At 40.6% G+C, this 24,194-nt stretch overlaps 1 protein-coding gene across 5 annotated transcripts in view; it reads right to left on the bottom strand.

Moving 5' to 3' along the window:
* The window catches only part of Cd47 (CD47 molecule), a 56,170-nt gene that overhangs the window by 25,136 nt on the left and 6,840 nt on the right, over positions 1-24,194 (bottom strand). For 3 of the 5 annotated variants that reach the window (XM_028755577.1, XM_028755576.1, XM_028755578.1), the window contains exons 2-4: positions 19,397-19,744; positions 18,495-18,578; positions 2,487-2,576 (exon numbers count right to left, since the gene is read on the bottom strand). In XM_028755577.1, the coding sequence (XP_028611410.1) occupies positions 2,487-2,576; positions 18,495-18,578; positions 19,397-19,744 (522 nt within the window). The remainder of the gene's footprint in view (positions 1-2,486; positions 2,577-18,494; positions 18,579-19,396; positions 19,745-24,194) is intronic. The other 2 variants (XM_028755580.1, XM_028755579.1) reach the window with 1 other exon arrangement.

Consider the following 24,194-nt stretch of genomic DNA (forward strand, 5'->3'; position numbering starts at 1 on the left):
CAGGCAGAATAAATCAGCACGTGAGACCAACATTCTACTCTATTACTAACAGTTTCATAGGCTCAGAGTGGTATACTAGGTACCCATCCATCCTTCCTGCAGACATTCAAGACAAGCACACAATCTAGTGGTTAAGAGCACTGTCCAAATCCAGGATTGCCAGGAAACAGCTGGGTGACTGTGGACAAACTGCCTGTCTCTTATCTACAAAATAGGAACAATAGCCACACACTGGCAGAGTCCCTGTGGGAAATAAATGGTTTCGGTGGAAAAAACTTGGCACAGTGAGTGACTGCTCCTCAGAGCAAGAGCTCCTCAAATATTCAGCTGCTATTATAACTACTTGACTTTTAATGTGAGGCCAAGCCGGGTGAGTCAACTCCAGAGGTTTGTCTTCCACACACCACTCTATCTCCTCTATCCCTCAGGCAACTCCCTTGTGTAAGATGAACCAGAATCAAACATTTCCCATAAATATTTCTTTAGGTTCATATACATACTCTTTAAAATGCAACTGGTATAATAAAAATACTAAAAAAATATATCCAATACAACACATATAGAACACTGAGAATTTTTTTTTTTTTTACCCACACATCAAATTAACGGAAGGGTTTTTAGAAGTATAACAGTGTCAGGACCCTGAGATGAATGATGGACAGCAGTACCTGTCAGAGATAGCTGTAACTGACAGGGTGGATCTGGAACACATGTTGGTAGAGTTTATCTGCAGGCTTAAAATATCCCTGCTGTCCAAAAGCTCATACATTTTTATCAGAGTTTCATGGTATCAAAATTTGGAAACTTCCTTAATATCCATTAAGATGAAAGTTCAATAAAACATTACACAGCCATGGCAGGGAAGTACAAGCAGCCATGGCAACACTCTGAAGACACCGGGACACGGGGATGTGCAAATACATAAGCCGTATGAGCCAATTTACCATTTCCTTTTATAGAAGAAAAACACCAAAGAAACCAAGACAGGCAGAAATGGAAGATGGAAGGAAAAAAAAAAACAACCCTTATTTCTAGGTATGTGGCCAACAGATGATTTGATGACTTCTTACATAACGTATTCCATAGCCAGAAAATAATCATTAGTCTTATTCTGTATAAATATGGATGATCATAGATGGATTCATTCCTGATCCATCCCACTGAGAATGGTGTTGCTAATGATAATGTCATAACCAGAAAACTTCTGTCAACCCAAATTCAACAGCACTGCTGTGAAATCACTGTATGATCCTTAAAAGGCTGTTTCCTGCCTGAATCACAAGACAGCCCTGAAAGCCTGGGCCTGCCAATGTGGCTGAAAGCGTTCCCTAACACGAGTGATTACGGAGCAGGGCCTGAGGCCCTTTCCTTAAAATAAGAGGCTTACTGAAATTCTAAGATGACTTCTAACCGTGTCTGCAGTTTTGGAGGTAAGGACTATGGTGTCTTGACAGTTGCCACAGTCAGGTCTTGTTCCCCCTCTTTTTCCATTTAGACATAACCTGGGGACATTTCTGAAACCACTAAGCATTTCCACAGCCCTGTGCATTGTGCAAAACTCTTCAAATAAACCGCCAGTCATCTCACATCTGTTTTTATGTCTCACAGAGGACACACAGGCTCGAATTCCAAGGAAGGCACTTCATGAACCATCTATCCAGAGCAGGCACCCTCTGCAGTAACTGACTAGCATTCACCTCTCCAATTAGCACCATTTTCTCCTTACCTGAATAGTTGCTTGGTGGTCCTCAGTGACTATACTAGGGGGCTTATAGGACAAATAGATCTTATACTTTTAAAGCTTGAAAGTTTAGTGTGTCACCTCAGAACTTCACAAATGTAGTCAATCTCTCTTACTACATGGTATGGAAATACCGAGGAAATGGGGCATGTTCCTGAACGAATGGCCAAAGGCTGGTATGTGGATCCTATTGTGTATCAACCTGAACAAGAATGCGTGCAACTGGCTACCCTGTGATGACAATTCTATATTACTGATGGCAAGTCAGTCACAGCATCGGGTTTGGCCTTCAGAGATTCGGTTATGCGGCTGTCAAAGCAAGACTGAAGAGCCGAGCTCCTTCCATCAGGGGCTGCAAACAGGCATAAACAGGGCTCTGTCTACAGACAAGCTCCAACTGGGAAAATGAGGCACAGCATCCTAGGTCCCCAGAGCACAGGGGCCCTCTTCTACAGGCTAGTTAGACAGAGCTAGTTAGAGCACTGATCATACCCCAGAACAGCGGTTCTCAACCTCCCTAAGTCTGCAACACTAAACACAGTTCCTCATGTTGTGGTGACTCCAATATAAAAAAATATTTCATTGGTACTTCATAAGTATAGCGATGGTTGCAAATCCTAAACATCTGATATGTAGGATATGCAATCTCAAAAGGGATCACAATCTATAGGTTGAGAATCACTGCCCTAGAAACACACATTATATCACTAATGCATAAATGGAAAAAATGCATTGAAATACTTACTTAAAATACCAAACTTTCCCCAGAACAGGAGTATAGCCAAAATTGGGAAAATAACAATGAGGATCTTTTCATTTGGAGAAAACCACGAAACTGTGGAGAAAGAAAACAGAAATCATAATTAGTGTTTACTATACTCACTGCTAATGGTCTCAAATATATCCTTATTACTCTAGTAGAAGATAGAAATAACTAGAGATGTGGGCCATGGCTTACACACACACACACACACACACACACACACACACACACATAGACACACACACACAGAGGCAAACATATTACATGTATAACTTACTCAATAACAATTTCTTTGACTGTATGTAGGATGGGTGCACCCATGTGGAGCCCAGAGGTTAATGTCTGGTGGCTTTCTCAACAGCTTTCCAACTTGTTTTATGAGTCAGGTTCTCTTTCACACCTGAAGATCATTGACTAGACTAGGCTGTAGCTTCAGGTGTATAGCTGTCTCTGAGTCTCCAGTGCTGTGCCTCAGCCTCTGTGCGGATGCTGGGGATCTGAACTCAGACCCTCACATTTGTATAGTAATCACTTTATCCACTGACCCAGGCCTCCAGTCCCATAGAACAACATATGTTCTTCAGGAGCCCTACAGTTGTGGATACTTGGGTATGCATCATCACACTCCTCTGCCCTATGTTCTGAGGAAGGGCAGGAAGCCGTGGACAACAGGCTCTGGCCTCATTGCCAGATGTGAAAATCAACTCTGACTCAAAATCCGCGTGACTGTAGACAATGTCTGGACACCTAGATTCTTCAAGTCCCCTTGAATGACAGATTCTGTTTGTTGAAGAATTCCTACCACTAATGAAGATTACATATGCAAAGGGCATAAAGCAGAGGCTGCTGCTTACCACTTGCTCAGTGACTGTGAACTGCGGTTACTGTGTTGGTTTCTTTTGAATACCTGTGTGTGCCTGATAGTCATCAAGAACAGTAAGTGATCCCATAAAACCTGACTTGGGGAGTGAGGTAAAGGAGCTCCCAAGACCTCTAGGCCCTTCTGATTACTATGACTAAGATCAACACAGGTGTCCCTAGCCTCTTCTCAAACTGGCTCTGGGCGAGAAGACTTAACTTATAAACCACTGATTTCAAAAAGATAGTTTACTGTAAACACAAGGAACTTTAGGCTATTAAGGAAAGCTGTTTAAGTGTGTTATAGGTCGCATAGTGAAAATCTATCCTACCCCCTCATCCTATATGTATGGAGCTTAAGTACTACGATTACAAATAAGACTTACGCAGAACTTCTAGAATGTTATGCTTCACTTCAACTGATAGTCCCATTGGACTGAAATTTTATGTATGAATTCTGTTTTTCTCTAACAACAAAATCAAGTAAACTCACTGAAAGATTTCAAAGTTGCCTGTACAGGAGCGTGTGCTAGATGAAGGGCCCCTTTGCTCCTGGCTCCTGTCCCAAGAGAGAACTGGTGTTGCTGAGATCAGCACCACACATTCCTTCTGCCCTTAGGGTCAATGTGGAAGTCCACGAACTTTCATTCACAATGACAGCCATGTGTTTCTTTTCCTAAACTTACATACTAAATACTGATGAAAGAAAGGTTTATATTAATCCCTATAATGAAATTGTAAATTCTATCTTGGAAATATCAGTGCTTCAGAATCTAATGTTCTGCCCTATCCATAGTAGACACAATATATTTCCTGTTGAAAATAACAGATATTCCAAATTAGTGAAGTAACCGTGTGCTGGATGGTACTATGTCACTTTGACACAAGCTAGAGGGAACCTCAATTAAGAAAATGCTTCCACCATATTGGCCTACGGGTGAGCCTGTGGTGCTTTTTCTTGGTTGACAACTGTGGGCCCAGATAACTGTGGCCAGGACATGCTGAGGCTGATGGTCCTGCGTACTATCAGAAAGCAGGGAAAGCAAGGCATGAGGAATAAGCCAGTAAGCAGCACTCACCCATGACTTCTGCTCAGTTCCTGACCTGAACTCCTGCTCCAGCTTCCCTCAATGAAGGAAACAAACCCCACGTTGCTTTTGATAATGGTGGTGTATCACAGCAATAGACACCCTAACTATGACAAATGGGATGCCAGTCTTTGTTGTTTGTTGGTTGCAGATCTCTGAGAGAAATGCTCATAGATATCCTGAATGTCCAACTGTGTAACTCAGTATCCTTTTATGCCACTTCATACAGTATAAAATCCTAGCAGCAAAGAAGTAAGGTACTGCTCTTCTACAAGGATGGGAGCAAAACGTTATGGCTCAATAAGTATGCTCAATCACTTCATTTTTCCTAGTCAAGACCTTCTATTATTCTGCTTTGAGTTGTATAGGTTAGCTATTCATTTCTGTATGATATATGGAATTATTGACTTAAAGAAAAAGAGGCACAGTGAATTAAGGAGCTAAGTACCTTCTGTTTGCAAACCCCTCCTTCTCTCCATTATTCCCATCACCCTAAACCTTCTCACCAGGCTTCCGAATTCCAGCCGAGGTCACTCCATGGTTTTTTTTTTATTTTACTTAACTCATGTCTCTCTCACATCCCACATCTCTGTAGACAGAAACCCTGCTAGCTCTTACACTAAAATATAGTTAGATGTAATCTTTTTATGGATAGCCCTGGTCTTGTATTTTGATGTTAATTCCGCTTTCCTGGGAGGGGTTGTAGACAAAGAGTGAATCAGTACATAGGTGACTTCTCTTGAACCTTCTGCTCACCTTAATTTGTAAAATAAAGGCTAGAGCCAGTGACTGGGCAGTAGAAGAGGTAAGCAGAGCTAGGAGTTGGGAGGAGGAGGAACTAAAGAGAGGAGATGGAGGAGAGAGGAGAGAGGATGGCCACGAATGTCCCCATGTCTCTAGCAGTCTAAGGGAGTTATTCATATCAAAGTTAGGTAATTCAGTTAACAATTCTAATTGTGTGGGCATCTTGTGTATTGAGTATTTGCTGATGTATAAATCTATTTGGTTAATCTTAAACATTTAAGAGTCTTATTTCTGCCAGGTACTGGAATTGTTATATCTACCACATGGGGGTGGCAGATATTTCCTGGGTTTTGAGGGCTGGAGCAGACCTGCGGAGGCAACAGCCATGCCAACATCTCGTGAGTCCCGGACTGGCACCTTTGGCCAGCTTAGTGCAGTGCAGGAACTTAGAGTGGGAACACGGCTGCTGGGAGCTAGCTGGACCGCACCGCCTTTTCTAATACCTCCTGCTACATAATCTCATGTTTAATTTGAGCTGACAATCCTGTCCCTTCAACTGACATTTCCTCCTAAACACCAAATAATCTTAGGACACAGTAGCAGGAATCCATGAGCAAAACCAGGTATTTTCAACAGTTGCTGTCTCTTCATTTTCAGTTATCGTACCAACATTGAAAGAAAGGCCATCGCAGATGACACTCTCTTTGATACAACAGCCGATTAGCAGTTAACTCTTCGGGACACTGACCCTAAGAAGGAACAAAAGTAGGCGACGGGCTCCTCTGGGCAGTGGTTTGGGAAAGGCCTCTAGGGAAAGGAACTGATCTGAATCTTGTGTGGGACGGAGCCTGCCATGTCAAGACTGAGAAGAGGGGACACCAAAGCACAGCAGGTCAGGGAGCCAAATGGATGGCCTCCATGGATAGAATCTAGTGGCATAGACCAGATTGGAAGGGTGTGTGAAGGCACAGTCATGATGGGCTTTAACAGCTTGTTAAGGCATAGAGACTTAATTCCGTGAGTGACGGATGGCAAGTGATTAGATATCTCTCTCTCTCTATCTCTCTCTCTCTCTCTCTCTCTCTCTCTCTCTCTCTCTCTCTCTCTGTGTGTGTGTGTGTGTGTGTGTGCGCGTGTGTGCAATAAATCTTACGGCAGTTGGTTCTCTCTTTCCACCATGTGTGTGTCCTGGGGATTGAACTCACGTAGTCAGACCTGGCAGTGAGCATCTTGACCTGCTGAGCCATCCTGCTATTCCACAATAAATTAAAATGTTTGTCAGTACTGCAGGATGGGTCACAGGATCATGTCAGGCAGGTCCCTGGGAGGTAATGGTGCCTGGTGTCTATGCACATGGAACAGTAAGTGGCAAACTGGAATGGTCACAGGCAAGCTGCCTGGCACAAGAGAAATCAGGAATGAGTTGCTGTGACAGAGTCGATGACTACTCAAGGCCTAGAAGATTCTATGAAGAAGTAATAAGAAATCAAAGAGGGCAGGTCAAGGACTGGAAGAAAATGATACACAGCAATAAACATTATGGTTGAAGATTCTTATTAGGAACATAGAAGAATCAGCCAGAGATTGATGCAAACTTAACATACTCTGCCCTCATTACCACACTAAGATGTCTGCATGTTCCCTGGTGGCAAGTATTTGAGGGGCAGGGTGAGAGGAGGATGTCTACAACTCCTTGTTTAAAATGACTGCCACCGATTTCTGCTGGAATCTAGCTTCTGCCACAGTCACAAATGTGTTACTTTTCTCTAACCTGTTATTCTGAGGGAATGCCAATTCACTGAACTGGACATTTAAAAATCAATTGAGCTGACTGGAGAATCTATTGAGCTAGGCATGGTGTGTTCACTTCTATAATGTCAATCCTCAGAAGGCTGAGGCAGAAGTATTATGAGTTCAAGGCCAGCCTTAACTATATATAGCTAGATCCTGTCCAAAGGGGGGAAAAACACGCTAGGGGAAAACCCCCAATGTTTTATATAAACCCATTTAGATGTCCATTAAGCCACTGATTTACAGAAGTGTTGTCAGGTGCCATTAACTCCTCCTCCCCAAGGGGAGTGAGAGACAAGGCACGTCTCTAAGATCCATTTCAGCTCTGACTTTCTACGGCATTAAGGAAATTAATTAAGCATAAAATGATCTAAGAACAGTATCTCAGAATTGGGAAAGATACTCCAAGGACATTCACTCTGATTCTACCCAAGCTATTGCTGACAGCTCTCCCCTATGTGCTCCCAAGCGCCCATGCCTCATCAGGAAGATGGCCCCCAGGAAAATGAACTTCTTATATCAAAAAGACAGACGTGATACTAATGAGGGTGTGGTCTGTAGATAAGTGTTAAGCCCTTGCCTCCAATCTGTTAGTGACACACAGGATGCTACTTCTGCAAAATGGGACTGTCTAAAAAGGTGAAGGGACCGTCCCTCTTCTTCAAATACATGCATGCATACATGCATACATACATAGATACACACACACACACACACAGAGAGAGAGAGAGAGAGAGAGAGAGAGAGAGAGAGGGAGAGAGAGAGAGAGAGAGAGAGAGAGAGAGAGAGAGAGAGAAAGTGTTTAAATAACATTTTCTCTTCTAACCTGACAATGCTCTCCACAAAAGCCATAGACTATCAAAAACACCAACAAGAGGCATGAGTATCTCCTTTTGAGTTATTGGTAAAGACTGTCCAAGAGATTCCCAAAACATAGGCTATTTCTGTTGCATGTGGTTAGCTCCCGAAGCTGAAAGGTAACCCTGTTGCTGAAGACAGTATGAACTTTAGTCATAAGATTTAGAGGACATGAGATGGATCTGGCTCAAAAGCCTCCTTCCTCCATGAGGACTATGGAATCAAAAGGGAAGCTATGCAAGCTTGCAAAGGAGGGAAGCAATCAACAGTTGCTAGGGGTGAAATAGAGGTATGTATACCTTGGTAGTAACCATATGCTCTTTAGTTGGAGCTAAGGCCTGTTCAGCAAGAGGGAAACTCTGCCTAGTACTGTAAACCTAGCCAACTCCACAGGGCTAGTGTGAAGTCATGGATCTTGGAGATGAACCCACCAAAGTCAGGTCACTAAACTGATATAATCCCTGAAAAGAAACTTTTCTTTGCAACAGAGAGCAATACAAAAAAAAAAAAATCATAGCTGATCAAAATACGAAAACAAGAGATTGTGTGATACCCAGTCCAAACAGATATATCTGTGACATAATTCCTGCATGAAAACCTCAGGGATTTTTGCTGATGTTGGGGCAGAAAGACTTAAGAGATAGAGGAACAGGAAATTTCCTGTGAAAATGTGTCTCCTAGAAACTATCAAGGCAACACCCATGAAGTCTCATTGACAAGGCTACCTAAACATTGACATCACCATTGGCCATGCTAACCTCAGACTGGGAAAGCTCCTGAGCCTCAACTCCAGACAAAGAACTACTGGCAATTGGGAAATGCTGAGAGTGAGAGAAAGAGTTTTCCCCAAGGAAGAATTCCTTAATTGGTTATGCAATACCCAGTGATCAACCCTGATATCATATACATACAAGTAACATTATATGGACCTAGCAGTTTGTATTTGAATATTTAGAAGTGTGTGTGTATGTGTGTGTATGTGTGTATGTGTGTTTGTGCAAAAAAAAAACAAATAAAAAGACACCTTGAATTTGAGAGAGTGAGGGATGCTTTCAGTGTAGGGGTTAGAAGAAGTAAAGGGAAGGGGAAATGGTATAATTTCAAAAAATAAAAAATACTATAAAATATACATATGTAAATCTCCAAAGCATGGCAAAATGAGCTTTGGCAAAAGATTACGATAAAATTTATAACATGAGGATTCAAGTGAAGTCTTGACATGATGCTTCAAGTTTATGATGGCTTTTCTGAGGTGTTAACATGGCTAGTTTACATTTGCTCGTCAGAATTCTAAGGTGACCTCTCATCCCTGACATAATTACCAGTGCAATTCTCTTTCTGTACCTAGGACTGAGTATCTTGGAGTTCCTCTAACTAGTACAACTAGAAAAGGAAGTTTGCTCATGAAATTAAGATAACAATCAGTTGATGTTACAATGGGAAGTTGTCCTTGAAGGACAAAAGTTGGTCCAATCGAATGATCCCTCAAGGGCCCTAGACTCTTCCAGGAAAAAGAAGTTGTAAACATTAGAACAGTTCAGTGAGATAAAAGTCCCTTTCCCTGGCTTTGCACACAAGCAAAGCACAACCTGAACCTGCAGGAGTGGAGGCAAGACGCTGGCAGACATTCTGCAAAGTAGGGACCTCAGCTTTGCTATGTCAAGAAACTGAATTCTGCTGCAATTATGTGAGCATTTAACAGGTTCATAAAATCCCAGTGAGAACAGACTGTGGTCAGTATCTTAATTTTTGTCATAGAAATGAACATAGGGCATAGGCACATCATGATCAGAACTATAAAACTGTTAGCCAATAAATGTGCATTGCATGAAGCTTCAGCGTTTGTGACACTTAACAGAAGAACTCTGCAGCAGCTTTGCACTAAGAACAGAGTTTATAGCATGTTGATGACAACAGAACTTACAGCAGTGTTAAGCTAATCTGTTATTACAAAATTGGGAAAGCTTAGGGCCTTAGAGTATCCTAAGTTTTCTGTACCATTGATCATAGAAGTATTAATAACTGATTTTAAGTTTTATTATTTACATATTTCTAAATGTTTTCATAGTCATTATATCTTATGCTATTTTTTCAAGCCAGGGAAATCAAGGTTAAAGTCCTGGATCTGTGTTTGACCTTGAACACATTACTTGAATCTCATTTGCTTTCTGTACTGAGAAGAGGTAACACCTACATCTGTGTCCCAGAGTTTTGAGCAAAGCATAGCACACAACATAAATAATGCATCTGGGATGCACTCAGGCAAATGGGAGGCCACTTCCCTCTTGTCATCTCTTCCATACTCACTACCTAGAACTTTGAAGTAGCATCTTATCATGGAATCTATACTGACCACCTCAGCACCCGGCCCACAGTCAGAACCTAATGAATCTTTGTCAAGACGATACCTTAGTTCTAACTCAGAATGCTGTGATAGAGACAGCATTCTCATTTTGCTGATAACAAAAATTGAGGACCAAAGACTTTGAGAGTATGTGACTACTGAATGTGCAGTCATAAATGGGACACTGTACCACCATCTGCAAAGCTCAGAAGAAGGAAGAAAAATCATGTAAGCCCGAGGACAGGGCTTAGTATTGTGGAATACTGTCTTCCAAGCACGACAAAGCCATTGTTCTATTGAACTCACAACAACTATGATTACATACAGAAAGTCTGCACAAGATTGGAGCTGTCGATGTCCTGTTATGGAGGGGAGAGGGACTCACAAGGTCTCACCCTTCTCTGAGAACCTACAGGCAGTTAACAGGTATTAGAGTTGAAAGAGAGATATGATGGGGGGTGGGGTTTGTCCTTTCGGTTTTTTGTTTGTTTGCTTTGTGGTATTAGGTTACATCTTTGCACAGCCTCAAGGACTTGACCTGACTGAGATGACAAGAGAACGAAGAAAAGACAAACGTGCACAGACAGACAGACAGACAGACACGCTGGGGCTGGGTGGAATGGGCTCTCTGATGAGGAAACTGCAGCACTCCGAAAGCTCAGCGTGCTTACTTTATACAGTTGAATTAGGAGGCAGAGATAAGACTTATAACTACACAAAGATGTTTAGCTAATCTGGATAGCAACAGTCTCCATTAGGGGAGCAGCTTTCAAGCTGCAAATATCACAGGGAGAGGATAAAGCTATGGTGGACATTTTCTGCACACACTATCAGCATCCTCATGGACTAGGCAAAGGCTTTGCCGTTACTCTGAGCCTCGCCCCCGAGGGGTGATGCCAGGCTTTGCCATCTTCCTATGGACCTTGATATGGCCATGGCCATGTCAACAGACCATATTCATTCAAGACTTTGCCACTCAGGTGTCCGCTACTCCTCACATATAGACACTGGTAAGTCATTCCTGCTCTTGTATATAAGCAACCTCTCAATGTTTCTAAAAGCAACCCTTATAAAAGTCATTGGATCACATACTCATACTCAAAAAGGACGTGAAAGTAGATGGGGAACTATCTGGAAAGAAGAATGGAGATCAGTGGGAACAGGAGGACAGAGAGGATAATGGGGATGGATACAATCAAAATACATTATACATATGAATGAAAACGTGATGAAGACCACTATTATATTTAATGAATGCTAATAACCATTTTAAAGACCTTGAACACAGGGTAAGTAGAGCCTCTTTAAGTTTCCTATGTTAGGAAATGATGACATATAAAACAAAAAGGAAAATAAAAGCTTTCTCTAAACTCAAGTCGTGGCACACTGGCCCAGAAACGCATGAGTATCACACAGTGTTTGCACACTGTCAGCTCTCATGCTCCAAAGCAACAAATGGTCATCATTACCTGTGTTCTACTGAGTGGAATTCAATTACATCCTGGACAATTTCTCTTTCTCATTTATGCTTACATTTGAAAAAAACAGTAAAAATTATTTCTATTACCTAAATCTCCAAGTCCACAAAATAAGTATCATTATAGTAACAAATGCATATTCTTCCCAAAATAATGTATTCCAAGGTTTACTTTACTGACCCCTTTCCCACTCAAAATGGCTCCAAGAACAAAGAGACAACCTACTGGATGGGAGAATACCTTTGCCAACAACGTTATGGACAGGGTATTATCGCCTAAAACCTACAAAAAACTCTAAAAATTAAACACCAATTCATCTGGTCAACAACTGGGCTACAGGACTGAACAGAGTCCTCAGACAGAGAAATCATCCAATTAGCAAATCTTCCTAAACCAACCACTTAACAAACAAGCTGCACACCTAAACAGATTTCAGAGGGAGAAAGACAAAGAAATAAACGAAACTTGAAGAAATGTTTAGCATCCTTTGCTTTGAGATTCCATCTCATTCTAGTCAGAATGCCTAGCATTAGGAAAGCAATAAATACTGCTAAGGATGTAGGGGAAGTGGAACCTTTATGCACAGCTGAGAAGAATACAACACTGTCATAGGCACAATCGAAATCAGAAAAGATGTCCCTCCCTCCAAAAACTAAAAGTAGAACTACTTAAGGTCTATCTATATGAGTCCTAATTAACCTGAGGGATTCTTATATTGCTACACTACTCACAATAACCAAGGTGAGGATATACCCCACATGTCCATTAACAGATAGAGAAAAAAAAGTGATGTACACACAATGGAGTTTTATTTAGCTATAAGGAAGGATAAAATTATGACAAATGCAGCAACTTAGATAGAACTGGGGATCATTGTGTTAAGTAAAATAAGCCATCCTCACCTATCCCTCTTGTTTCACATGCCTTTACATACATGTAAATAACTAGTGTGTATAAGTAAAACATGCAAATAGAAGACTATGAGAAGGGACAAGTAGGTCTAAAGGAAATGGAGGCAGGTACAGGAGAGGATGATGGGATACATGGGACATGAAAGCCAAAGTAAAGACAAACTGTAGGGGAGAAAGGAACCAGCAAGTAGGGGTTAAGGTCAGGGGAGGCCAGGAAGGGGATAAGAACAACGTATAATGATGTAAATGTACGAAAATGCTATATTAAAAAAATGCAACCTTCTGTAAGCTAACTATAAAAGTTGCTAGGACCTGGACTTTGATGCCAACAGCCCCAAAGTTCACAGCACAGCTGATGTTTTGACTCCAACACTCCCAGAGTCCACCAGGGGACTGGGTCGTGGGTTCCAGTGTTTACCTGGGAACCATGCCTTTGGCTCCAGTAGTGACCAACTGGGATTCTGACTCCAGCTCTTGGAAGTTTATAGAGTTCAGAGTGAGACAAGCAAGTTTCATACACGTGATCAGTGTGTGGCTCATTAGTGACCCGGCTATCATCCTGATAAACCCAGACACCTCAGTGACCTCAGATGACTTTACTAAGATCAACATCAAACTTGATCAGTCTCCAAGGGGGATCTTCATGCAGCACTCCTTTCTGGGAAGAATCACAGAAAAACAAACAAACAAACAAACAAACAAACACCCAGATAGAACTGGAAGAAATAGAACTCAAACTTTAAGACTTATTCATCCTAGCAATGAAGAAAACATGACAAAGAAACATAAAGACTATTACACAACTTTCCAACACAACCCATTACAACCTTCCACTTATTTCAAACTGATTATGTAATAAGTCACTAATCAAACTTTAAAAAATAAAAGCTGAGATAATTCCTTGTCTTTTATCAGAACACCAGGAAATACAAGTAGTAATCAACAGGAAGAGAAACTATGAAAATACTGAGAGTCAAGACAATGTATTTTGAAGCCAGAGAGAAACAACCTCTGGGATATAGCCAAGGTAGTCCTAAGACTATCGTGTACATGATGACAAGCACTTATACTAGGAAGTTAGAAACATCTTATATAAACAACACTTCAACTCATATAAATACACTTCAAGTCTCCAGAAAAGCAAGAGGACAGCTCCAAACCCAACAATGGCAGAGAATAATAAAGTTTGTGAGAGAAAGTGATGACACAGAGATTAAACAGCAATACTGAAGATCAAAGGCTTGGGTAATGAGACTGATAAACCCTTAGCTAACCTGAGAAAAACAAAGAGGGATATGACCCAAAGCCCTATTAAGTAATACTTTGAGAACACACACTCCAAAAAGCTACAAAAACCTAAGAAGTGGATGCATTTATAAATGCAGATCATTTATCAAAATTAAAGACAAGATATGAGTGATTTAAATGGACCCATTACAAGCAACAAGATTGAAGCTTTCATCAAAAGTCTCCACACAAAGAAAAGCCCAGGATAACATGGAATTAGTGCTGAATTGTACCACAATTTCAAGTAAGATCTAGTTCCAACAGTCCTCCATTTGTTCCACAGAATAGAAAGGAAAGGAACACCACCAAATTCATCCTACAAAGCTATTATTATGCTAGTATCAAAGACATAAAAAAAAAACTGAAAAGAAAACTACATAGCAATTTCCCTTAGGAACATAGGTGCAAAACTTCAAATTTCTTAAATTCAAGAACATATTTAAAAGATCCTACATTGTGACCAAAAGGGTTTTATCCATGGGTGTGGTTCAGCATACACAAATCAAGAAGTGTATACCGTATACAATATAAGTTAACTTAAGGATCATATCATCATCTCAATAATGAAGAAAGGACGTCTGACAAACTTCAAAGTGCCTTTACAATGAAAGTCCTGGATGGACGTGTGTGTGTGTGTGTGTGCACCACATTGCCAATATATATGTATATGGCAAAATAATAAAGGCAAGTACACTAGAGCCAACATTGTAGTAAACATGAGAGCATTTTCTCTAAAATCAAGAATGAGATGATACCCACTTCACTGTTCTAAGTCAATGTAGTGCTTGAAGTTTTAGCAATAAAATAGGAGAAAGACATGAAAGGAATAAAAACAGGAAAGGGAGAGGTCAAACCATTCTTATCTGTAGATGGCATGAATATATATTTGAAACACACTATAGATTCTAACATAGATCAACACTTTTTAGTAAAGTTACAAGATACAAAATAAATATATAACAATCGGTAGCCTTCATAAATACTAACAATGAACTCACAGAAAAAGAAATTATTTGTCATTCCCAATATGGCTAGAAATAGAACTAATCAAGGAAGTGAAAAAACATCAGTAATGAGAGAGAACTTCAAAACACTGACAAAGGACATCAAAGGAAATACCAGACAATGAAAAGGCCATTCCACACTCCTGGTGTGAGGAAATTAATATCATAAAAATGTCTATATTATCAAAAGTCATTTACAGATTCAATGTAATTCACATCAGAATTCCAATGCTATTATTCAAAGAAGTAGAAAAAAAAAACAAAACAAAAGAAAAACCAGTCCAAGAGTCCACATGGAACTACAGAAGAGCACAAATAACCAAAGGTATCCTAAGGAGGAAGGCATAACTGGAGGCATTGTATTTATGACTTCAAATCATACTATAGAACTATAGTGATAAGTACAGATAACAAACTAGGCAAGGAGATCAATGGAACAGAACATAAAAATCAATAAAGATGTCAAAAATATGCAGTTGAAAAAAGACGGCACATTCAAAAGAACAGTGAGGGCCAAATTGGACATCTTCCTATAGAATCTTCACATCCATTTTGTTTATCCCGTATACAAATCAGCTAGAACGGGATCAAACACCTTAATTTACAACCCAAAACACTGAAATTATTAGAGGAAAATATACAGTATACACTTCAAGATAAGGTAAGAACTTTCAGACTAGATCTCTAATAGTTCAAAAGAACCAACTCCAAGAATCAACAGATGGAACTACATAAAACTAAAGTTTCTGCACAGCAAAGAAACTACCAGCCAAGGCGACAGACAGCTACAGTATCTTCAGCAGCTATATTCAAATAGGCTAATATCAGAATTTACAGAGAGTGAAAACTAAAGGGAAAAAAAAACCTGTCAATCAATAAATAGGCTATTACATGAACAATTCTCAAAAGAAGAAACACAAATGGCCAAGATATGTTTTAAAAAGTCTTCAGCATCCTTAGCCATCAGGGAATTGCAAACTACGGCTACTTTGAGATACCTTCTCATCCTAGTCAGAATGGCTATCATCAAGAAATCTGACAATAGATGCTCTTGAGGATGCAAAGAAAGAAGCAACGTTTTACTTATTTATTGCTGGTGTCAGTTCAAACAAGTACAGCCATTACAGAAATAAATATGGAAGCTTCTAAAAAAAAAAACTAGTAAAGAAACGGATTGTATAAGCCAACTATGCTACAACTCTTAGCCACACACCCAAATGATGATAGCCTCCCAAAGAGACAGGAGGACAGCCATGTTACCACTGCACCCACACAACAGTGAGGACACGGAACCAGCCTAAATGAATAATGGATGGATAATGAAAAGTGGTATGCATACACACAGGATTGTACTCAGCTGCAAGAAAACCAAACAATGAAGTTTGTAGGAAAAGCGATGGTTCTGGAAAGACTAAAGACACGTGTTCTCGTTCACATGCAGATCCTAGGCTGGTGCGTGTGTGTGCGTGCGTGCGTGCGTGCGTGCATGTGTGTAAATATAGGTAAAGTCTAAAATGCTATAAAAGAGACCAAGAAATGATGAAAATAAATGATTAGAAAAGACGGGGAGTAGGCAAAGGACATGGTATGAGAATGAAGCAAAGAGACTGGGGAGGGGCTTCAAGGAGGGGATCAGGAGTAATGGGAGCAGGGAGACGAGAGGGCAAGAGAATCTACTAAAATACGCTCTGAAAATGCCATGATAATATTTCAATACTTTATATGCTAATATTAAAACTAAAAATTCCACAACTTTTAAAAAGAGAAAATGTTACAAAAACAGGAGCACCATATCACAAAAAAAGATGCAGAGAAATTAGGGCATTCATATTGCTGACAATAACGTAACAAAGAACAGCCACTTAGGAATCCTGTTAGTGATTTCCTTTTTTAAAAAAAAATCAGCATACACTTAATGGATAACCCAAAATTGATCAAAATCCAAAGTGATCAAAATGTCTTGCAGAGGTGAATGATTAAACAAGCTAATAAGAAATCAATGGAATACACCGTAGTTAAAAATCCACCCATGGGCTTAGTATTTGTTATGAACATGTGTTACATTGTCAACAAGCAAACAAATAAGCACAAACACAAAAACCTACCATCTCAAGGGCACCATGCCGGGGGCAGGGCACACATTAGAAGATCACTTATTATTTGTTGATTATAATTCATATACATTCATTATTCCTTCTGCCAGTCAGGAGTAACTCAAGGTGTGGTGAGTGCCTGAAGGGTTAGCATGGGAATGCTTGTGCTGATATGCCTGCGCCATATTGCAATCGCAATGGTGTTTAGCCAAGTGTGATGAAATAACAGAGAACCCCTTAGGTTCTGCTACCATGGCACGGCTACGTAAGATGCAACCACTCAGGGTGACTGAATCAAGGGTACAGAGCACTCCTCCATCTCTGCTTCCTCCCATGCCACACCCGTTATTTTTTTAAAAAAATTAAAAGTGTATAGAAAGTTAGAAACTTAAGTTTCTGGTAGAATTTTTACATTGTATACAACAATCTTAACGATACAAAATAAAGCCTGGCTCTTAGTTCTGTGGGGAATATTTTGCAAACAAGTATAAGTCAGTTATACACAAAATAAGCTCTGTCTTCATCTCAGACACTGGGATTCCCTTCCTGCTAATCTCTGTTCCATTTCTGTCTTTTTCAGTCTCAAACTAATGGTTTGTTTTTGTCTGTTTTGCTGTTGTTGCTTTTGTTTGTTTTTTAAGCGGTTTCCCCCTCACTGACCCAAACCACTGTTCCTAATGTCTGGTGCTTTCACTCCCATGAACCTATTTAGTCTCTCAGAAAACCTCCGACCAGGTAGAGGATGGTCTCTTCCTGTACACACTCCTGACTGACTAGGTCGTCCTAAAATGCAGACATTAAAAAAAAAAAAAAACTCTTTAACCCAAGTTAACATCAGTCATAAAGTAAGGAATATGTGAGCTTCTGTGCAGAGGCCTTCCAAATTCTTCTTGCCTCCTAAGCCATTCCCCCCCTTCTCAGCAGACTTCTGGGCAGCATGTGGACACCACATCACATAAACACCTGGAGAAAATTAAATTTTCATCCTCAGTTTAGATATAGGCAGCTTGGACTCAGTGAAGAGTCTTCCCTGATGAATGGGGTGAAGTGAGTCCTGACTAGGATGTGGAATTTAGACTGCATGATCTCTAATCCTGGGTCAGAATATTTAATCAGGCCACTCCCCATCCCCCAGAATCTGCTAACAGACATTTTGTAATTTTAAAGGCAAGAACAGATGGGAAGTAGCTGACCTAATTCAGCAGTCCTGATCCCACCCGGAGCTGGTTCTCAAGTCATCAACCCTGAGGTCGGCCATACACCTTTTGGTTTAAGTAGAGCTTAAAATGCACTCTTTAAAATTGTTAGGATTCCTTGTATGTGGTTCTAAAAAATCAGCCAGCACAGCAGAAAAATAGAAAAGAAAGGAGACTTTATTTCAGATAACAACACTGCTGTCCACAACTCACCAACCCACTCATGAAAAATCTGGACGCTAGCATCAAGACTGAATTCAAGTTGAATCCCTGCTTCCCCAGTTGCTGGCAAATGTAGCAAGCTGGCCACAGAAACCTCCAGGAATCAGCATGATTACCTAATTTGCAACCTCCTTTCTCCTTCTCGTCCCCTGCCGGGGTAGTGGGGTAAGAACAGGCTGATCCTTGGTCAGTGTTGAAGGCTACAAGACCACAAAAAGACGAAATAACCAGGAGGAACTTGACAAATTAATAGAATAATAAAAAGTACATTTTGTTCGCAAAAGTTTATTTTGGTTTGGTAAGGTGAGGTCTTGCCCTGAAGCTTTTCTGTAACTCACTATGGAGTCCAGATTTGCCTCAAATTTGCAGCAATCCTCCTGTCTCAGCCTCTGTAGTGTTGAGATCACTCATGGGCCACCACACTCAGATAAATTACATCTGATGACAATAAACAGAAGCACCCATTACCTCAATAGAAGAGTTGTTTTTAACGTGAGGTTTCCTGTTGCCCTGGCTAGCAGCCTCAAAGGTGTTATATAGCTGAGGCTGGGCCTTGCTTCTGAGGGAAGGCGCTATAGATTAGATCAGAGACAAGTCTGGCTACTAGTGTGCTCTTTCCAGGAAGGTCAGTTTCATTAGGACACAAGAGGCCTTTAGACAAGTTTTACAGTCTTACTTTTACTTGCTTTAAAGTCTGTTTTCTCCTGCTGTAACCGAGTACCAGGAGGAGGTGGCTTAGAAGCAGCTTAACCTGGTTCCACTGCACGGTGCTGGCACCTGCTCAGTTTCTGAGATGGATCTCTGTGCTACCTCACAATAAGCTACATGACGAGTGTGTGTGTGTGAAAGAGAAAGAAACACGAGTGTCAGACTCGCTTTCTCTCCAGATGGCTGGCCCACCTGCCTGAGAAGAGCCTTAATTCCTCCTAGTGACTTCTTCAAGGTCCCACCTCAGAGGACTCCCACAGTGGCAACCACATCTCAACACGTTTCAGAACAGGCCAACTGTGCCACTTACCCGTGCGGTTTTTCAGCTCTATGACTGTTTTGCCTTCTCTGGATAACTCCGTCACTTCACAAGTATAGTTTCCCACCACGGCCTCCCGGGTATCCATTTTCAAAGAGGCATCGCCTTTCAGTAAGTCTGAGACTGAGATTTTTGCACTGGTAAAGTTTTGTTCTACGGTAGAGCTATTTTTATTTCCATCATAAATGAAAATATACGACTTGTTCAATTTCCACTTCACAAACATCTCTTCTGTGCTCTGCGCCTCCACATTGAGGACGATGCAAGGGATGACCACAGTTTCATTGCACGAAGTGAATTCTACGGATTTGACTTTGCTAAACAGTAGTTGAGCTGAACCTGGAACACAGACACAAAAATATTTTGTCACAATCCGCATATATGATGTATTATCTTAGGTGTATTGCCTTAACGTAAAGAAAACTACTTCAACTGTTCATTTACGCTTGTAGTACAGGACCAAGGTGAAAAATAGCAACAAATTATTTGCACACGAGCTAGTAGACTGTAACTTTTCTTTATTCAGTCTTAATAATACAAAGTATGTATTACCATGTATCATGGGGATCAATTTACCAATTGTGTTGGAATACGCAAGGTACAGTATCTAGCTTTTAAAGCTCTGAAGTAATCATGTCTGCTTACTGATATATGTAAGAAAATACTATCCTTACTATGGGAACATCCTGAATAGAAAACCAAGTATTCTATTCGGGCTCAACTTCTATACACATCTTCTAGATGGAATGTGCTAAAGTGATATGAAATTTATCTCTTCACTCAGGCTGCATAGCCCAAAAAAGTGGCCAGTTCTATTATACTTTAATATACAAAGCAACCCGAATGAATCAAATCTTATCTTTCCAAGAGGATGGGAAGTCTTGGAATACTAACAAGGGAAAAAAAATGTTCTCTGTGGCCATTTCCCACTTCAAAGGAGACAGCGGTAGACACTTTGTATGCAAGTCTCACAAAGGAGTACGCACAATTGAATGGCATTTTCCTTACCCCGACATTTCATTGAATCTACAGAACAATTTTGAAATGTAGATTACAGGTATTTCTGCCTCCAATAAACCATAAACTACCCTAAAAGCCAAGAAACAAGTTGAAACCAAGAGCAGATGCTGCTGATGAGTAGAGAATAGTCATCAATGGCATAAACCAGCTGAGTGCCCTGTTTACCATTCGACCCAAATGCAAAGCTGTGGAGAAACTCCAGTTGTATTATGTAACATGGGCATTTATCAAAAGCTCTTATCTGAGTAGCTTGTCTTTTCCCTCAAAACCCAAAGTACCAATGAATAAAAAATATTAACTTTGTTAATCTTTAATACTTCCTCCTTCTATGTAAACGAGATATAACACTGAGGTCATAAAATGTTACTCTAACAATGTAATTATTAATAAATACTCAGTGGGTTGAATGTAAGTAGAAGCCTTCACCAGAATACACTCTGGACTTTGTTCAAGAAAACTCAAGCACTAGTCCTCTGCCTGGCACACTGGTGCACAACGCTACGCAATTCAATTTTCTATAGCATGGTTTAACAAAAAAGGGTCAGAGCAAACAGTGGGTGACTTCCTAGAATGCTAGGGAGCAACCCAGGAGAAAACATCTAAGAAACGCTCCCTAAGCAACACCATGCTGCACAGACACAGGGCAACAGCATAAAACTGGACATCGTGGTATCTACTAAAATGAGCTGGGCCCTCTGGACACTCCCGGGAATGTACCACCTGAAGCAGACTTGGGGGCATCCACGGTTCACCTTTCCCAGTTCTCTAGATTTTTTGCTACCCAAATATTAGAAAGCCCCAGGCTTCATGTCCAATTACAATCTCTATCCCCCTTGGAGTTTTGTGTAATTTCCCTGGAGAAAGAGACATTGAGGGCAAGGAATCACACTGTACAAAGGAAGATGGGGAGAAGTGATGTCACAAAGGAAGGGAAGTATCAGAAAATACCTGTTCAGATTCTGAAATGGACAGAAAGTTCCCAGAGTGCCTTGTTAGTGGGTGCCGGGCACTATCTAGCAGATATCTATCTGTAATTTTAAGACTCTAGACAGTTTTTGCTTCTGCCGACTTCAACTTGACCATCTACAATTGTATAAGTTGTTGGAATGGGGCGGGGTCATTCACAAGATTCTTCTATAGAGATAGAAATGTTTCCTTGTAACTGATTTGTGCCTCATGAACGAGGGTTCCAACAATATTAATTTAAATAACCTGAAGAGCCTGACCAGTTTTGCATCCATTAACAGACCCTTTAGTAGTGTCCCTTCCCTATGGTGTGTCTGCTCTACCGATTTGCCGTCAAAAGTGGTTTTGTCTACTCGCTGACTTGTTCCTTAAGGAGTAAAATTAAAATGTTGATGTTATGTCCAATCTATAGCAGGATGAGTCATTTCAAGATTTAAAAATCATACTTATATGAGTCAGTTCAAAATTATGCTTTTCCAGAAGATTCAAGTGAAGGGATCAGCCATTCCATTTGGTTTTTATCCCTCAGAAGACCCCGAGTAAGAATGGGGTGGCTGGCAAACACTGCAAAATTTTCTAATTTTGTTTGGAATATACCTCTTTCAGGGGCTCCACAAGCTATTAATTACACTGTGTGGCTTCTTGCAGTAAAAACATTTCATTGCTGAAGCAATTTAAGCAGAATAAACTCTGTCAGTAAAATGAAAAGTAAATTTGACCTGGCTAAACCAAGACAACCTTCATAATAATAAGTTAGAGTAGCCCCAAATATTCCTAAACATGTTATTAGAAACACTAACATCGTAGGATAGCATACGGTTAAGGAAATTTAGGCTAACACCGAGAGTAAATGGCAGTAAACAATGAACATAAGAAAATTCCCCCAGGTAAGACATGCTGTTGCCGTCTTATTCCAGAGTATGGAAATTTAAAAGGATGATGCCAGAGTTACAGGCGAATTACCAAATAAACCGGGGAAGATTCACTTATACCAAACAAATACCAAACATATTAGACCTCACAGCCTCCATGAGCACAACGCCAACAATGTGAACCTCCTCAAGTCAGTCCCGAGCATAGCTATGCAGTGGCAGGGAGGTATGATCCATCTGTTACAGCTCATGTGTTCAGCTCAGAGAAATAGACATACAATCAGCAGTTAAGAATAACCTGGATGAAACACTGACAGGATGGAGGGATATGATAATGAAAAAAAAGTGGGACTTCTCTTTAGGCGCTTAGAATTCTCATAGGGGGGATGTAAGCAGGTTATACAACACAAGGTCACACGTGTAGCTCTTTCTGCACCAACAGTGCTGTGGAGGGCAGAAAATCAACCTGTCTAGCAGGTTCCGGAGAAAATTTGCATTGCTCCTGAAGAACGGGAGGTTGTCACGTCGTCACTGCTCATCTGGGCCCCTAATGTTTTCAGACATCCCATGTAAAAATTGTCCCCTTTTAATGACTCGGAGACAATTCACCTTCTGCTTCTCAGCTTGTGCTTTCCAGCAGCCCTCTCTCCCTACTTAACTCAAATCAAGTCCTTCCAGGAAGCCTGAGGCTTATAACACTTCCCACATAAACTTACCCACAGCCTCAACTATCCATAGTTTTTTTTTTTTTCTCTCCCTTCCAGAAATGAGTTCTTTACTCAGAGCTTGTTTCCAGTGCTGACTCCTGTCCATCATCTAGAGGACTCATGGACTGCCAGCCTCCACACCCCCTTATTCCACTTATGAAATGTTTTAAATCATCTTTTAATAATTGTATATGCACCAAACTTTTTACAAGCTCGCATATTCGTCTCTCCTACCCAGCATCCTAAGACAATGGTCTATGTGCATTTCTTAACCTCCTTGTATCCCAGACTGTGTCAACAGGACCCCGCCCTGCTCACTACTACTCTACCGTTGCTCCAGCTCTTATGCAAATCACTAACGCCCTCTTATGAAGAACCCAATTCACATGGTCCATTTTGTCTTGACTTCTCTACAGTTCAAGAGCCAGGAAGGAGCTCCTCATTTTTTTTTTCTTACTTTGTTCCTCTACCTCTCATATTCCTGTTTACTTTCTCCACTTTGTCCTATCTTTTGAAACCTAATACTTGGTTCATACTTCCGTATCAGTGTTCCTGAAGTATAGAGGTTTTAATGAGACTGACTCCATAGTCTCCTATGTTTGAATGGTTGGTCCCTAGTTGGTGGAACTGTTTGGGAAGGATTAGAAGGTGTTGCCTTATTGGAGGTATGTCACTGGGATGGGCTCTGAGATTTCAAAAACCTAAAGCATCCCAGTTGACGTGCTCTCTCCGTCTGTCTCCCAATGCTAACATGTAAGTTCTCAGCTACTGCTGCAGCGCCATGCCTGAGTTCTGCTAGTATGTTTCTCCGCCATGATGACGGAGTCCCCCTCTTTAACTGTTAAGCAAGCTTCCAAACTAAATATTTTTTTAAAAAAAATATTTTCCTTGATCATGGTGTCTCTTCAGAGTAAAAATCAATAACTAAGACAAGGGTTTCATGGTCAACAAACATTCCTCCTTATTCTCGTAGTTTTAACAATCAGAACATTTTCTTACTGAACCAGGCCTTGCCTTTTTTCTAAACTGGAGACTTTAATCAATGGTCTGTTATGCATTCCAGGGAGAGTTAGTACAACCATTTAAAAATTAATGATGTTCCCCAAACTATATAACACTATATTTACTAATCTTCACCGTCCCAAAAATATTTACAATTATCTACTAGTAATCAGACTTGGACCCATAAATCATTCTAGATTCCTTTCCTCTTTCTCTAGCCAC

Source organism: Grammomys surdaster, unplaced genomic scaffold, assembly GCF_004785775.1.
Source record: "Grammomys surdaster isolate TR1022 unplaced genomic scaffold, NIH_TR_1.0 126066, whole genome shotgun sequence".
Classification (NCBI taxonomy): Eukaryota; Metazoa; Chordata; class Mammalia; order Rodentia; family Muridae; genus Grammomys; species Grammomys surdaster.